Raw genomic sequence first — 18,447 nt, 5'->3', positions numbered from 1 at the left:
CAGCTTTGGATGGTTTATTCATCAGTATGGCTCATGGATAATTAGCTCCTTCCTCTTCCAAATTACTTGGCTTAAATTTATTTATTTATATCTTATTTTTAATCTAGATTGTGGAAGGCATGAAGCAAAAAAAATGGAGCATAGAAAATGTTTCCTTTGGTTCTGGTGGAGCTTTGCTACAGAAGTTAACAAGAGATCTCCTGAATTGTTCCTTTAAATGTAGTTATGTTGTAACCAATGGCCTTGGGGTATGTCATTGAACTTTTACTCTTGTGTTGTTAATATTTATGTGTGTATGTTGAATGTACTTATTGAACACAATAGTCCAAGTATAATATGGTCCTGAACTGTTACTGTATTGTCAGGTACCCCTGACCTTGAGGCAGAAACAAAGAAGGAAAAGAGACAGGGGGTGATAACTTGACTTCAGAAAAAAATGGAGATTTGGGGAAATGAGAGATTATTTAAGAGAGATGATGCAGGTCAATTCATTTCCACTACTTCAGTATATACCTTTGAATCAAAAAGTTGACCATATTTGAACGAGAATGTCAGCTAACCTAGCCATCACGTATGTAAACACTGTCAAAGAATGTTTTAGGAAGGTGAACTATGACGTGTGAGTTGTGTTACTAGAATCGTGTTCTGGTAGCCTTAAAACAAGGGAACCCAAGCTGCAAGCAGCTGAACAACAGTCTCCCTAGCTCTTCATAAGCTCTTGAGAGTCTGTGTATTAAAGGGTGTGTGTAGGGGATCCTAAGAACACAGGGGTTGGTTCCCTACCTTAGTTCACCACCATCTTTCTTTGGCGAGTTCTGGGATTGCCTCTTCTGCTTCTCTTCTTATAGCCATCTCCAGTTGCTTCTTCCTTTCTGATCCTGAAACATTGTGCTCTAGGTTCTCTAGGTCTTCTTTGCTTCTGAGAGTAACAAGGTAATAGAATAAAAAGTAACAAAAGGGAAAAGGTTATGAAATAGGAAAGGCTTTATCATAGTAAACTCCTCGTTCCCTTGCCGCAGATTATATAATTGAGTTGACATAGATTGATTTTTCAGTAACACACACGTGCTGTACTTAGATCAGTTTAAGGGCAAGGCATAATACAAAAGGAGATACCTTAAGGGTCACATTGTTAACCTCAAAGACTTTATCCAAGATTTGGATTTTGTTCATACCTTCTTCATCACAGAGGACTCTGTCCTCCAAAACAGGCTAGAGTCTTGTCTCTAAAAGCCAGGTGTGGATTGGTTTAATTATACGTACAAAGTGCCTTAAAATTTATATAAATTAGGTACACACTTTTTTTTTTTTTTTAATGGGTGTTGAGTGAACATTTCTGATGATTAGTCTTGTATTTCGCCAACTTTCTTAATTTGGATTCCAGATTAATGTCTTCAAGGACCCGGTTGCTGATCCCAACAAAAGGTCCAAAAAGGGCCGATTATCTTTGCATAGGACACCAGCAGGGAATTTTGTTACACTTGAGGAAGGAAAAGGAGACCTTGAAGAATATGGTCATGTATGTATCTATGCTGATTTGGGTTTTTTTTTTTTTGGTTTGGTTTGGTTTTTAAACAGTAGCAGGTTGACTCTTCAAATTAAGAAAGGAAGCTTTTATGTTTTATTTGAAGTGTTTACAGTTGCTGACCTAGCCTTCCAAAATACGATGAAAAGCAAGAAATGGCTAGATAGTAAATATGAGACTTTCACATACATTGGGTGAAATATTTTGTAACATTCCAAAAAACATTATGGTTTTCTACATAGTGATCAGCAGGGAGTGATTGGTGAGCTTCAGTGAGTTTGCATATATTTGATCTTACTCTTATTGCCAATTAGCAGTGAATCGTTTCTGAACGGGAATAGTTAAGAATACTTAAAGGATGTTCTTCTTAGACTGCTCATAGCTATTTATGTTATAGTAAAACTTTGGTAATTTTATTAGATAAAAGAAGGGCTATCCAAATTCTAAAATGTTGTTAAAGACAATTCCCTTTTTCAAAACAATAGAATCCAGTTCAGATGGTTTTCTTTAGTCTCATTTGATTCTCCCAGCAGCTCTAATGACTAAAAAAGGCAAGTTACGTTATCTTAGTAGTGTAAGATGTGAAAACAGTGAGACTTGATTCAGATTATATAACTAATAAATGGTGAAACCTAGACTTAACCAAGTTTTCTGATTTTAGTCAACCAAACTAGAAACACTTATAGTATGCTAAAGTAGTCTCTCTGCTCGTTAACATACAAAAGTACACTTACATTCCTGAACTCAATAGTTATAAAATTTCTGTTTCTAAGCCACCAGATTGAAAAAGAAAATACTTTTTTAGAGGAAAATTACTCATGAATATTCATATTCTCAGAGGAGGGTTTACACTAAACAAAAATACACTAACTTATTACTTCAGATGTTTTTTAACTTTTGATCCTTTATACCACATCACATATTTTGCTCATGTTACTTTTATTATATTCTTTTAAGATTTTGAGCCAGAATTAATACAATATGATTTTTCTGTTTAATGAAAAATATATATAAGTCCCTAAAACTTTTAGAATTAGATTCCTTTATATAGCCTGTTATGCAGTTCTTTGCATAGCCTTCACTTAACTCTTGTACTACCAAGACTTTGCCGAATTGGCAAAGTGACAAAACTCACTTTAGACATGCTCATAACTATGAGTAAAACAAGGCATTGATTTTAAGAGTATGTGAGTGAGACTCGAGAACATTTGAGTCACTAATCAATTTATGATCATCTAGATCTTTTGATTTAATAGGAACCACCTTTCCTCAATAGATTAAAGTTAAATTTATAAAGAAAATGTCACAGCAAGAGCAGTGTGATTTGAAGCAACACAAGGACAGATAAGATTGTTTCAAGATGGTGGAGTGGGAAGACCCTGAGCTCACCTCCTCTCACGGGCACACCAAAATTACAGCTATTTACAGAGCAAATACTGACGAGGAAGACCAGAATCTACCAGAAAAGATCTGCAACTAAAGCTATAAGGAAGGAACTATGACGAGGCAGGTGAGAGGGGCAGAGTCACAGTATAGTCAAGACCCACACCTGCAAGTGGGCAACCCATCAACAGGAGAAGAATATAATTTCAGAGTTTCTTCCAAAGAAGTGAGGGGTCTGAGCTCCACCTCAGCCTCTCCAGCCTGGGGCAGGTCCTGCACCCGGAAGATAAGCCAGCAGGGCTTATTTCGGGACACCCAGGGGGCTGTGGGAAATAAGAGACTCTACTCTTAAAGGGCACACACAAACTTACACATGCTTTGAGACGCAGGGCAGAAGCAGTAGTCTGAAAGGAGCCTGAGTCAGACCCAGTAGCTGACCTTGGAGACACCTTGGGCCCCTCAGCTAGCTGCTCTTGGATCCAGCCCCACTCACTAGCAAGCCAACACAAGCTTCAGGACACCCTGGACCCCACAGCCAGCTGTTAGCAACTGGCCCTACCTACCAGCAGTCTGACACCAGCCCTCAGGACTTGGCTCTGCTCAGCAGTGGGCTGACACTAGCCCCGGGACACCCCCAGGATTCCACAGCTAGCAGCCTTATAACTCAGCCCCACCAACCAGCCGCGAGCAGTCTACACACAAGGCCTGGCAACCAACGAGACTGGGGGCCAGCCGCATCTACCAGACTGCCTGCTGTAGTCAGTCTTCCACAACAGAAGGACCCAAGCAACCCACATAGGAGGAGCCCTAGAGCAGCACATAGCTCTGGTGACCAGAAGGGATTCACTGCTGGGACACAGAGGAGTTCTACAAAAGGCAACTTCTCAAAGGTCAGAAAACATAACCAGCCTACCACGTACAAGAGTTCAAGATAATGATCTTAAAAATGATCAAAGAACTCATGAAAAGACTGGCTAACCAGAGTGAGAGTTTAGAAGTTTGTAACAAAAAGTCAGAAAATATAAAGAACCAGAGATTAAGAACACAATAACTGAAATTAAAAATACACTAGAAGGAATCAACGGATGAAATGATACAGAGGAATGGATCAGTGAACTGGAAGACAAAGTAGTGGAAATCACTTAAGCTAAAGAGAATAAAGAATTTTAAAAAATGAGAACAGTTTAAGACACCTCTAGTACAACATCAGGCAACTAACATTTGCATTGTAGTAGTCCCAGAAGGAAGAGAGAGAAAGGGGCAGAGAACATATTTGAAGACACAGTAGCTGAAAACTTCCCTAACCTGGGAAGGGGAAGCACAGAGAGCCCCAAAAGGATCAAATCCAAAGAGGACCACACCAAGAAAGACTGTAATTAGATTGTTAAAAGCAGCAAGGGAAAAGCAACAACTTACAAGGGAACTCTAATAAGGCTGTATAATCTGACTTTTCAGCAGAAAGTCTGCTGGCCAGAGGGATGGCACAATATATTTAAAGTGATGACAGGGTGAAACCTACAACCAAGAATACTCTCTACCTGGCAAGGTTTTCATTCAGATTTGAAGATATCAAAAGTTTTACAGACAACCAAAAGCTAAAGGTTCAGCATCACCAAGCCAGCTTTATAAGAAATGTTAATAGGAGTAAACATGATAATTACAAAAGGAAATACCTCATCAGTAATGGCAGTTATATAGTAAAGGTAGCAAATCAAGCATATACTAAGGAAGTTTAAAAGACAAACAGTAAAATCACCTATAAGTAGTTCAGGGATACACAGAACAAAAAAGATACAAAATGTGTCAAAAGCAGTAATGAGCCTAAATGTAAGACATGATACCGTGAAACTCCTAGAAAAGAACATAGGCGAAGCACTCTCACAAAAATCATAGTAGTATTTTCTTAGTCTCCCAAGGCAAAAGAAATAAAAGCAAAAATAAACAAATGGGGCCTAATTAAAAGTTTTGGCACAGCAAAGGAAACCGTCAATGAAACAAAAAGACAGCCTACATTGATGGGAAAAATATTTACAAATGATATGACCAGCGAGGGGTTAATATCCAAAATATCCAAAAAGCTAATGTAACGTAATATCCAAAAAACCAATCCAATCTAAAAATGGGCAGAAGGACTGAACAGACATTTTTTCACAGAAGACATCCAGATGGCTAACAGGCACATGAAAAGATGCTCAGCATTGCTAATTATTAGAGAAATGCACATCAAAACCACAATGAGGTTTCACCTCACACCTGTCAGAATAAATGGCCATCATCAAAAAGTCTACAAATAACAAATGCTGGAGAGGGTGTGGAGAAAAGAGAACCCTCTTACACTGTTGGTGGGAGTGTAAACTGATACAGCCACTAGGGAGGACAGTATGGAGATTCCTCAAAAAACTAAAAATAGAGTTGCATACGACCCAGCAATGCCACTCATGGGTATATATTCAAAGAAAATGAAAACATTAATTTGAAACCTATATACACCCCAATGTTCACAGCAGCATTCTTTACAATAGCCAAGATACAGAAGCAACCTAAGTGTCCATCAACAGATGAATGGATAAAGAAAATGTGGCACATATATACAATGGAATATTACTCAGCCATTAAAAAAAAAAGGAAATTTTGCCATTTGCAACAACATGGATAGACCTGGAGGGTATTATGCTATATGAAATAAGTCAGACAGAGAAAGACAAATACTGTATGTTATTACTTGTATGTGGAATCTAAAAAATAAAACAAATGAATATAACAAAACAGAAACAGTCTTACAGATACAGACAACAAATTAGTGTTTACCAGTGGGGAGAGGGAAGCGAGGAGGGGCAGGGTAGGGGAGTAAGAGGTACAAACTACTGTGTATAAAATAAATAAGCTACATGGGCTTCCCTGGTGGCACAGTGGTTGAGAGTCTGCCTGCCGAGGCAGGGGACACGGGTTCGTGCCGTGGTCCGGGAGGATCCCACATGCCGCGGAGCGGCTGGGCCCGTGAGCCATGGCCGCTGAGCCTCCGCGACGGGAGAGGCCACAACAGTGAGAGGCCCACGTACCGCAAAAAAAAAAAAAAAAGAAACTACACATACTGTACATCACAGGGAATATAGCCAATATTTTATAATAACTTTAAGTGGATTATAATCTAAAAATAATAATTATGTTGTACACCTGAAACTAATATTGTAAATCAACTATACCTCAATAAAAAAAATTTTAAATAAAAAACAAAACATAGGATAAAAAGGAAACAACATAATGACAAAAATGTTAGATAACGTTGTATGCTCCTCACCTTCCGATGAGATGGAAAACTTCGGCATAGTAGATTACTTCTGTGGATTTTTCAGGAAAAACTAGAGGCAGATAATTCCTTAGTGAGACAGGGATGGCTTTACCAGACTCGAAAGGGAATTTAGTCCTCATTCTCTTAATTGGTCTTTGTTTTATCCTTGTGTGGATCAAATGGATTACACGTATCAGTGACTTCCGGAATATACACAGAGTTTTTAAAATCAGTGGCTGTGCATTAGTCAAGAAATCAATTTATGCTTCTGTTCTGGGTTTGGTTGCTTGTTTTCAGTGTTGGCTTTATTTGCTTGCTTGCTTCTTTAAGGCCAAAACTCGTGATTAGAAAGTTTAGTAAATTCCAAATTGAGAAGTTTAATCGGTGTTGAGTCTTGGCTAGGAACGAGGGAAGGTCTGGCAGGCTTTCCTTGCTGATCTGTCAGTCATGCTTATCAGTGACAGCCATAGTTCTTCTGGGCAACCAAAGCAGTAAGCATCTTCCACCTGAAAAAAAAGAGATGGGTCAACTAGGTTTTTTCATTTTTCCTTTAAGGAAAACTGTTTTAAGAATGTACTACGCAGATCATTCCTTTCCATAAAAGTTAAATATCTCTACATCCCATTTTAGATCATGCCTGCTCTACCAGCATTCTTTGTGAATAAAATCATTTCATAATTTGAACAATATCAACATCTCTGTGTATTTAACTAACCTCATTCATCAAAGCATTACTTAAGAATTTTGATAGTCTAATATCATTAAACTTTAATATTGTTATATTTGTGCAGGATCTTCTCCATACTGTCTTCAAGAATGGGAAGGTGACAAAAAGCTATTCATTTGATGAAGTAAGAAAAAATGCACAGCTGAATATCGAACTGGAAGCAACACCTCATTAAGCTTTGTTTTATGACTGGGTATGTGTGTGCGTGCCTGCGTGTGCGTGTGTGTGTGTTTACGTGCATGCACACACGTATACACCTGTGTGTGTGAGTATGTAATACATAATGTTTATTGTACAGATGTGTGGGGTTTCTTTGTGTTTTATGATACATTTCAGCCACATTATTTGTTGGTTTATGGACATACTGCCCTTTTCATTTTTTCTTTTTTCCAGTGTTTAGGTGATCTCAAATTAGGAAATGCTCTTAACCATGTAAAAGATAATTGCTAAAGTAAGCTTTTTAGGGCCCTTTGCCAATAGATAGTAATTCAATCTGGTATTGATCTTTTCACAAACAGAACCAAGAAACTTTTATATATAACTGAAGATCACATAAAACAGATTTGCATAAAATTATCATGATTGCTTTATGTTTATATTTAACTTGTATTTTTGTACAAACAAGATTGTGTAAGATATATTTAAAGTTTCAGTGATTTAACAGTCTTTCCAACTTTTCATGATTTTTATGAGCACAGACTTTCAAGAAAATACTTGAAAATAAATTACATTGCCTTTTGTCCATTAATCAGCAAATAAAACATGGCCTTAACAAAGCTGTTTGTTTTATTGTACAATTTGAAAATTATGTCAGGACATACCCAATAGAATTACTAAACCTCACTGCCCCTTGTAGAATATGTATTAATCATTCTACATTAAAGGAAATAATGGTTCTTACTGGAATGTCTAGGCACTGTACAGTGATTATACACGTTGGTCATTGTATTGTACCAGTGAAATGCCAAATTTGAAAGGCCTGTACTGCAATTTTATATGTCAGATAATGCCTGTGGCTCTAATATGCACCTCAAGATTTTAAGGAGATTTTTAGAGAGAATTTCTGCTTACACTCTAGAATATATACATAAATGTAAAATATTGACAGAAATGGAAGCAGTGTATTTTAAAGTAATTACACTTCTGAATTTATTTTTCCTATTCTATAGTTGATATGACTTAAATGAATTACTGGAATGGGTAGTGAGTGTACTTATTTTTAATGTTTTGATTCTGTTATATTTTTCATTTTTTTCAAAAATTAAATTGGATATTCAATTTTATGGACATCATTTATTAATTTTAAACTGAATCCCTCAATAAATAATGCTCAGGCAAGTTCTTAAATGAAGATAAATTATCCCAAATGAAAAGCATGATGACATGAGTTTGAATAATCCGAACCAGAAGCGGAAAGTTGGCTAAATTCGGTGTTCAACGTCAACGTGTTCTAGAGTGATTAAACTGCTAGATTCTGAGTCAGTCATCACATTGGACTAGAGACCAGGATGTTTTAGATGTCCTTTCTGTTCTACGGCAGAGATTGGCCAGCTGTGGCCTGCAGGCCAAATTCGGACTACTCTTTCTGTAAATACATATTGTCTATGGCTGCTTTCTCACAAGAACAGCAGAACTTGAGTCATTGCAGTAGTGACCCTGTGACCCCCAAAGCCTGAAATGTTTATTATCTGGCCCTTTACAGAAAAGTGTGTCAACCCTGTTGTAAGAAAAGGAGTGTGCCTTGAGACGGAGTTTTTCGCTCTTTTGTCTTTTCTCATTTAAGAACCTGATATTAGAAGAGTATTTAGAAAAGCTTTAACAACATGACATTAAAAGTGAAATTTTAAAAATGGAAAAGCCATAAATCATTTGGCCTAAACAGTTACATGAGAAAATATTTTATCACTAGAGTAATCTAATTAGAAGCGAGTTATCTTTATTAAACATCTTTTATATGCATTATTAAGAAGAATATGGGATTTTGCAGATGATTCTAAACACCTGTCTAATGAGAACAGTAGGCATCATTCACACTTCTAGTAAGAGTTTTCATCCTGTAATCCCTGGTAGAAAATAATTTTAAGCTGATTTATTATTTTTTAAATCTAAGTAAAGAGCAGGAGTATTAAGAACACACCTTTCTTCACAAAATATGCTAAGGGGCTTATAGAGAAGAAAAAAACTATTACCAATAACAACTTTGATAACCACCCATAATTTTGATTTTGCTGAAACACTGCAATTATACTGCAGATAACAGTCTTTATACACTGAATTTCAGCCGTTTCAGAGTATCTAGAGGAGTTTTATTTTAAAACTTTCAGTGAATGCTAAAATCTGTACATTTGTACATGGCCATAGATTGGGGGATGGAATGATTAACTCTGTTAGCTCTTAGCCACTTGGAATTGATGAATCCTGAATCTCCATCACGTAAGCACTTAGTATTTGGCCATCCCCATTCTGAGTAGAAACTGGGTGACATAGATATCAAATAGGACTCTGTTGTGTCACCCTTAAATTAGCCTGACTCTTGCAGACAAAAGCAAATGGCATGTGTGGGTTTGCTCAAGTCATTAGATTTGCAGTTTACAACAGTCAGTCCCCCTCAGTTCATAATATCCTGAAGTATTATTTGTATTTTAAATAGGAGATAGGAGTTCTGCGTTAAGACTCTTTATTTGTACTCTATACTTAAAGTAAAATGGTTTTAATGATTATCCCTTATTTCCTTCCTTGAAATAAATTGTCATGAAAAACATTTTATAATGAAATCCATCTTGGAAAACTAGAAAGAGAAAAATGGCAAGGTAATTATTGTTCTGTTTGCCATAATTTAGAATTCAAACTTAAACAAGTATTTTGTAGTTTTACATTCCTTTTTAACCCATCTAATGGAGAATGTCAGCTTTTCTCCCAAGTTGTATGTTAAATCAATCTAATATGTATTCAACATCAAAGATAAACATGTAATAAACATGGAAATAAAGTTTAGCTCTATTAGTGAAATGTTAAATTTGACTGTGTGCTTCAAATAATGGCATTTACAGAGTTACCTTTTTTAGGTATTCTTCCAGTTCAAAGAATTAGAGAATGAAAGAGGGAGAAACATCTAGGATGCCTTACTTTCTGCCTTGTGCACTCTATGGCAGTGCCTTTTACTAAGGACACTGGAGGAAGATCAGATTTGGGGGCAAAGAGCACAATTCCTCAGGTAAGATTTGAGATGCCTTTGAGACATTTAAATGTGGATTTTAGGTAGCTGGAGATACTGATTTGGATATGAATGTGATGTATAGATGGTCATTGGAGACTCAAGAGAGGATGCTTCTCTAGGCAGAGTATAGAGTATGGCATGGCAAACCACAGGCTATAGGCCAAATCCAACCCACCATCTGTTTTTGTAAATAAAGTTTTATTGGAACAGAGCCATGTCGATTAGTTAAACTATTGTTCATGGCTGCTTTCATGTCACAGTGGCAGAGTTGGGTGGTTGTGACAGACCTTATGGCCTGCAAAGCCTAGAATAATTTATTATATGGCCCTTTAAAGGAAAAAAAATGTGCGGATCTCTGCTATAAGAAGAGAGGGCCCAGGGCAACACCATAGGCACTCTCAAAAGTTTTAAGTGGCAGATCAGCAGGCAAAGGAGACTGACAAGCAGTAGCTAAAGAAATGAAAGGAAAACCAGGAGGAGGAAAGTCATGGAAGCCCAGGGAAGGGCTTTTTTTTTTTGCGCACAGGTGTTGAATACTGCTGAGAAATCAAGTAGAGTGAGGGATGTGAAAGCATCTATTGGATTTGACCTCCTGGAAATAACCGGCAGCTTAGAGACATGCCCTTCCAGGTAGTAGAGGAGGTAGATGTCAGAAAGAAGCTACCCTTTGCACAGCTCCCAAATGTTGGAAGTGTGAAGGAGGAGAGAATGAGGCAACAGTGTGTCTCCCTTTCCCTTTTTAGGTACTGCTTTATCTCTGAGAAGGACCCAGGAAAAAGGGAGAAGTGGAAGACCAGAGAGTCAAAAGAATCAGCATGGTACTGGGTTCCAAAGAAAGTGGAGGAGGATGGGGTCCAAAGGATTGGCTTCCGATGGACAGAGTGCTTTTAATCTAGAAGAAAGGAGAGGCTAGTGCGTATGCAGGCTTTGGTTTTCTCTGAAATTTGAGACCAGGGCAGATGGTTGAAAATGCAAGTTTTAAAACAGTTATTGTGGAGAGTAAAGTGCCCAGAGGTGTTGGGTCCTCCACACCATTCTGTAGTTCCCCAACTAGTTGGTGATTGAGAACTTACACTGAAAATTTGCCTCTTGTGGTTTTATTTTTGTTGCCCTCCCTAGTAACACCCTGATGCCTAGGTACAGACGCGCAGAAAATAGAGATAACTTGGAGTTTTGCCAGATAAGTCTGACTAGAACAAAGGACAATAACTGAATAATTTTTAAAACTGAGTTGTTGAAAAGGGTCCTACGGTACTTACACTGAATAGGTAAGGACGTCAAGGCAACACACAGTGTTGGGAAGACAGTAGACAGCCCAATGGACAGTCTGACGACAGCTCTGGTCTACTGGGAGTTGTTGAGCAAGCAGCTTGGGAAGGACAGAAAATGCTAGCCTGAGACCAGGATGCCTGGATTAGTGATCTGAGAAGAGCAAGTTCGTGGTGTAGTACGATCCAAGGCGTGACCTTGCAGTGGCTACATGAAGTTAAGGAAGATCACTGGAGACAAAACAAGATCACAAAGCCTAAGAAGACAAGTGGGTTGGACGGGTGGACATTAAGATCATCCAGAGTCATAGTGGAGAGGAAAACTAAGTCAGGTGGCAGTGTGTTCAGTGAATGAAGGGAAGGGAGCAGGGGGCAGCAACAAGGAGGGGTGTGAGCCTCAAAGGGATCGGGCAGTGGAGACCGCTGACGCAGGCAAGCCTGCAAGAGGAGGAGCTCTGCCTCCTGGAAGGGTCCAAACATGCGTGGACGAGTAACAAACTGATTAAAAAGTGCTTTGTGTATTGCCAAAGGCTTGATGTCCTTTACCAGATGCTTAAGCACTATTTGTTGAGTTAATGAATAGACGGAAGGAAGGAATGATCTCGGTTTAAAATTTCTTGGTTTTGCTAGCTTGCTGCAGCATCCCCTTTCAACTGACATAGGGCCCAGTGTTCCAGCCTTTAAATACATTTTTGAATTTTTGTTTTTAATGTTTTAAGAGTCACATTTTCTTTTTTAAAGAAACCAAAGCATTCTGCGCCAGTTAAAATCGGTCACCTCTTATTCAGGTTATTCCCACCTCAAATTATTTTATTTTATTCAAAAGTTTCTCTAATTATTATTTATTCCCCCCAGAGACAACTCTATCTTAATTGGTTCACAGTTCTTCATTCCATTAAAACTTATTTATTTGTTATTCCAGCAAAGAGAAATATATTCTTGAATGGAATTTTAGACTCACTCCAATTACCAACTTCACCAAAATTTTTTTTAACTAACATGAAAATGGGTCCTTGGTAATCGAGAATTTTGCCTGCGTGCTCTCACGTGGGCTGACTGACCCCTCACCTTATTGGTATATACAGGACTCTTGGTGACTTAGTTGGTATATTCACAAGGGATCTTTTTACCACTTTTCAGGGCTCATACTGTTCTCTTGGCGAGTAGAATAAGCTGTCAATTGACTTTTCTACCAGTTTATAGCATAATCTTTGCAGAAAAATACAATTTTGGTTTACATTGATTTATGTTCATCCCAAAGAAGCATCTTTCTTTTGTTGGCAGCAAAATACTATTAAAAATATAGTTATCCTGACTTACTTTATTTTCTTATCTAATTATTATAATTGCCTACTGAGCTGTTACTTCTTTGAGGTAAACTAGGGAAGACGTTCTGCAGTTTTTATTAAGATGGATGGATCAGCTGTTGGGCTGAGGAGCCCTCCTGATGGACTGACTACGAATTTAGTTCTTTTTAGCTCTTCCTAAGTAGCCTGAACTCTGAGCCTGGGAAAAAACAACTCTTAATCTTCACCCTCTCCCTTTCTAGTCCTTCCTCCTCAGCCAACAAACATGTTCCTGTTTCTCCAGTCCTTAAAAAAAAAGTCACTCCCTGATAGCACCAGCTTAGTCGCCCTTCTCCCTTTCATATCCAAACTCTGTGTACACTTCCTCTCCATTTACTGCCTCACTTGCTGTTCATCTCCCATCTGGTTCTCATCCCTCATTAAACAAAACAGACGCCTCTTGATTGTCAAACGAATATGTTTAGTTCTTATCTTACCGGAGGATCTCCCCTGCATTTGCCACTGTTAGTAATTCAGTCCTTGAAACTGCTTCATCTTGTGCTGGAACAGTTCAGGTGCCTTCTCTCTCTGGGGCTCTTCTTCACACACTTACCTTTTCAATTTTGGCGTGTCCTGCTTATCTCCTTATTTATCTCGGCTGATCTCAGCCACTCCTGCTCTCAGCAATCACCTGTTTATTCAAGCCTCCACGCATTTCTCTCTCTAGCCCAGACTTTTCTACCTGTGATGCATTTCCACCCAGATACCTACTCACATACGACGAGGCCAAACTTATATTCCTCCTGATTCTCCACCTCATTTGGGGGTTCAGCCAACCGCCCGAGCGAGAGTTCCCTCTCCATTACCCTGCACATGTCCTCAATTACACATTCCTATTGATTTACCTACTAAATAATGTTATAATCTGTCTTCTCTCCCACTCCCACTTTAGGCGCACAGATCTCTTCCTGAAGCAATACAAAACATATCTAACTAGATTTTACATCCTTAGCCGCCTCCCCCCGCTGCTGTGTACTGCCAAAAAAGTGTTCTAACAAAATCGAATCATTTCAGTCCCCTGCTTAAAGCATTTGGTGTTGTCTTTAGCCCACGATAATGCTCAGAATCCAACCTAACCCACAAAACCCTCCCTGATCTGGCCCCTGCCACACACGCAGCCTCATGTCTTGCCCTCTGTTTTCTGTGCCAGCATCACCTACTTGCTCTGCCTACACACACTCCTGCACGTGCACACACATCACACCATTTCCCCACTCCTCTCCTTACTTACGCTGCATTTGACTAACTCATTTTAGGTGTTAGGTGGTAACACCCCCAAGAATCATGCAACAGCTCGCTCATCTGCCATCCCCACCCCACATGCCCTTCCTCTGGCCTCCATAGGTACTGAGTGTATTTCTAAAACAGCTCTTACAATCCATGGTTCTGGGTCCTGCATGAGGAATATAGAATGGTGTTTTATTCATCTGTATCTCCTGCATTCAGTACCTTTAAATGTTTGTTGAATAAATGTCACTAAGATGAACACTTTTCCACAGTGTTTTGGTACCCTTTGTAGTACCCTGAACACTTTAATAAGTGTTGAAAAACAAACAAACAAAAAAAAACAAGTAGAACGTTTTACTAAGTTGTTTTTTTAAACACGGATAACTTTTTCAAAGCATGTTCACATATTACTGTCTTTTTGGAAAACCCTTAGAGTAAATTCATGAAGTGTTTGTTTCATCAAAATATAGGTTAGAAAACTAACATATAAAGAGGATAAGTTATTTGCCTAAGATTTCCTTGTATGTACTTAAGTAGTTCATAACTTTCCTTGGACCTTAGACCTCTGAGACGGTGCTTACAGCTGTGGGCCTTCTTCAGAGAAAAACTCTTATTTGCAAATAAAACATTTTGCATATAACTTAAGGGGGTTGCTACACAGACTCCACCATGAGAACTCCTAGTTACGGGCAGACGTCGGAGATATTGTGGGTTCACTTACAGACCACCTCAAAAAAGCAAACGTCACAATAAAGCGAGTCTGGCTCACTTTTGGCTTTCCCAGTGCCTATAAAAGTTATGTTCAGACTATACTGCAGTCAGTTAAGTGCGCAGTAGCATGTCTAAAAAGACAATGTACATACCTTAATTAAAAAATATTTTATTGCTAAATTCTAACCATCATCTGACCATGTAGGGTTGCCACAAACCTTCAATTTGTAAAACAACAAGCACAGGAAAATAATGATGTATGCCTGTAATTGCAGAGCAGAGATTAAGGGTGCTCTCTACCAAATGCCCTTCCCTCTTTATTTGAACGTCTACTGGTGCTCTTAGAAATTTTAAGGTTTTAATCACCTTAAATTGTTTTTGTAACAAGGCAAAGTAAGTAAATGTGATTTCAATTCAACTCGCAAGGGGTTCTGCAGACTTCATTGATGCAGATTCCAAAACTGGTGGCTATTTTAAATGTCTCTTTTACAGGTGGAGAAACAGAATCTTCTCTGTAAACCAAGCAACACCAAACTTCTGACAAAAGCTTTCTCTGTATTTTTATAACTAGACGATTCTGTTTCCAGAAATGTAAACAGACTAGGTAATTCTGACTGCCTTCCACTAAAAGCCAACAAAAACTAATGGGTAACTTTTTTTTTTTTGTATTGAACTAACAAACATCAGCAAGAAATGACTAGGTCAAAATCCAAGTGAAAATGGGATGTGGACTAGAGAAGCAAGTACGGAAGGTACTTTTGTCCCGGGGCATCTACCAAACCTGAGGAGTATGAGCTTCAGCTTCCAGGGCCCGACGGGACATGCGAACAGAAATCAAAGACCCTTTATAAAGCAGGTCCTGCAAAGGGCTACTTCCGGATGACGGTGAACCAGGAGTAAACCTTTACCCCAACACCACCAGGGCAGACCGAGTTAAGAAAAACCTCTGACAAACTGTCACTGCAAGCTAGCCCTTGCACCTAGTTGCAACCCAAATTCACACCCCGTACATGTTACAAAAGCCTCAAGCTGTAAATTTAGATTAAACTGGACTGGGGGAATTCCCTAAATGCTGGCCAGAATGCAGATCCTCTGAAAGGATACTGTTTCATCCTAAGCCTCAAAGGACTCCCAAAATAATATTCTAAGGAAAATGAGCAACTCAAAAAGTAATCACACAAGGAAACAGGACACCATCAGATACGGAAATTATGAGACATAAAATATGCATAATATTTTTGTTAATGAAATAGCTTGAAGCTACTTGGAATAGGAAATCTTTTTAATAACAGATTTGAAAAAGGGATTAATGGAATTTGTATAAATAAAAAATACAGAAACAGATTATCAGATTAGACAGCCATAGAGGGAACCAAAGGGAAGACAGGTCAGAAGGAATTATTCCGAACGCAACACAAAACAAATGGACGAAATCAAAAAGAAGGTAAGCAACATGGGAGAGGGGAAGGGCCTAAGGTATGTCTAATCAGAGCTCTAGAAGAAGAAGAAAGAAAATGGGGTAGAAGCTATATTTCAAGATCTGAGGGTTCAGGATTTACCTGAACTGATAGAAAGCAACAAGTGAAAGATTAAAGAAGCTCAGTGAATCCCAAGCAAGATACACTTTAAAAAGCCACACCCAGACATGTTACAGTGAAAGTGCAAATCAACAATAGTACACTAAGTGTCTTAAGAGCAGCCAGAGAAAAAGAGATTGTGGGAATTCCCTGGCAGTCCAGTGGTCAGGACTCTGTGCTCTCGTTGCTGAGGGCCCAGGTTCGATCCCTGGTCAGGGAGCTAAGATGCCACAGGCTGCAGTGGAAGCCAGGAGACAGTGCGATGACCTAAGAGGAAATAATTACCAACGTAGAACCCTACTCCCATGAAATATAATTTTCAAGAATGAAGATACATTTTCAGATCACCAAACTCAAAGGCTGTCCCTAGCATACCTTCACTAAAGAAAATTCTAAGAGATGGATGAAGAGCAATAGAAGTAGTAAATATATATGGGGCGACTAAACAAAATTGACTGTATGAAACAACGATGGTGTCTTATGGATTTAAATTAAATATTTAAAATCTATAGGCATAGCATAACTCAGGAGCAAGGTAAATGGAATTCAGTGTTCTACGGCACTTGAATCGTCAGAAGGTGGTTAAACTTATTGATCAATTTTAGACTTTGGTTAAGTATGTATGTTGAATTAGTAGGAATAGGAACAAAGTATGTTACTTTCAAACTAACAGGAAAAGATCAAAATTTTTCAAAAGGTGGCCAGAAGTGAGAGAAAAGGTAACAAAAACAAGGGGGACAAAAACAGCAAAAGAATAATAATAGGATGCATGCTACATACATTCAATATATATAACATGTCAATAGTACATAAACATATCCTACACAAACACACAATCAGTTAAAAGAATGTTTTTTTTAATCCAACTATTTGCTGCTTACAAGAGACATGTCTAAAGTATAAGATGCCAAAAGGATGAAAATTTTTTTTTAATTCAACAGTTTACTGAAAATAATTGCTGCCATTTACCTTTAAATCAGAGGACTTGTTTGCTTGGGATTTCTGAACAAGGCGGGCTGAAACTACACATTACATCACCGGGCTCCCAAGCCGTGCCAGCCAAGTGTGGCACAAGGAAGAGAGCCTCCCTGCTCTGGCTCAGAGCTGTATTTACCAAGCTTTGGGGATAATATGTACCTCTGGCAAAGAGCTGGCTCCCCTCAGATTATGCTGATGCCCGGGAAGCCACATTTAGGGATGTCAGTGGACGCTTTACTGCAGGAAAAGATGCATCTGAGAAATAGTGCCTCCTGTTTATTTTTGTCCTGAACCCTTTAGCTTCCCATGTTTGTATTTTTCAACTCTACTGTCTTTATCTTTGAGCAGTGTTTACATGCATTCCCCTTTGCATCAGTAGGTGGAGTAGGAGAGGGTAGGGTAAGAATTACCTGTGGGGCTTTTCTGAAACATACACTTACTCCTGAACATCTGATACGTTGCTGGATATGACAGGTACAAGTGTCTGTGTAGTTTGTTTCTTGTTTTGTTTTTGTTTGTTTCTAATTTTTTTTTATTGGAGTATAATTGCTTTACAATGTTGTGTTCGTTTCTGCTGTACATGAAGTGAATCAGCTGTAAGTACACCTATATCCCCTCCCTTTTGGACCTCCCTCCCACCCCACCCCCATCGCATCCATCTAGGTCGCCACAGAGCACCAAACTGAGCTCCCTGTGCTGTACAGCAGGTCTGTGTAGTTTGGATAAACCACCAGAGAACTCGTAAACACCCATCATCTCTGGTTGAGACTCACTGCTCTATATAAACCACTACCCAAATATTGATGCAGAACTATAAGCGCTTTACAAACCTTATTACCTCCATCCTAAAACTTCACCAGCAGTGTCCTTTCTGCTTAGAGAACAAGGCACTGTGAAAGATGGCCAAGAATGGTTCTGTGAGGTTTATACAACTTGACACCACCCTAGCCTGCCTGAGGAAACAAAGGTCACAGCATTTTTCCTACAGGGAGGAAAGAGGACAATGACTTCAAACCACCTCCATCTAGTAACAGCAAAACGTGTCCTTTCGCAAGTGAAACAAAAGTAAAAATAAACAAATGGGACCTAATCAAACTTAGAAGCCTTTGCACAGCAATGGAGACCGTAAACGAAACAACAAGACAACCTACAGAATGGGAGAAAATATTTGCAAATGATGCAACTGAAAAGGGCTTAAT

General features: G+C 38.7%; 1 protein-coding gene across 2 annotated transcripts in view; it reads left to right on the top strand.

The window, feature by feature from the left end:
* Positions 1-13,918, top strand: part of NAMPT (nicotinamide phosphoribosyltransferase) — a 41,795-nt gene extending 27,877 nt beyond the window's left edge. Inside the window, exons 10-13 of one of the 2 annotated variants that reach the window (XR_009565130.2) lie at positions 108-248; positions 1,385-1,519; positions 6,989-10,138; positions 10,885-13,918. Coding sequence is in view for 1 of the 2 variants with exons in the window: in XM_030834390.3 (XP_030690250.1) it covers positions 108-248; positions 1,385-1,519; positions 6,989-7,099 (387 nt within the window). In the remaining variant the exon portion in view is untranslated. Of the gene's footprint in view, positions 1-107; positions 249-1,384; positions 1,520-6,988; positions 10,624-10,884 lie in introns of those variants that run through there. The other variant, XM_030834390.3, reaches the window with a different exon arrangement.
* The last annotated feature ends 4,529 nt before the right edge of the window (positions 13,919-18,447 follow it).

This window comes from Globicephala melas, chromosome 9, assembly GCF_963455315.2.
Source record: "Globicephala melas chromosome 9, mGloMel1.2, whole genome shotgun sequence".
NCBI classification, from domain to species: Eukaryota; Metazoa; Chordata; class Mammalia; order Artiodactyla; family Delphinidae; genus Globicephala; species Globicephala melas.
This window is presented reverse-complemented; position numbering and strand designations above follow the sequence as displayed.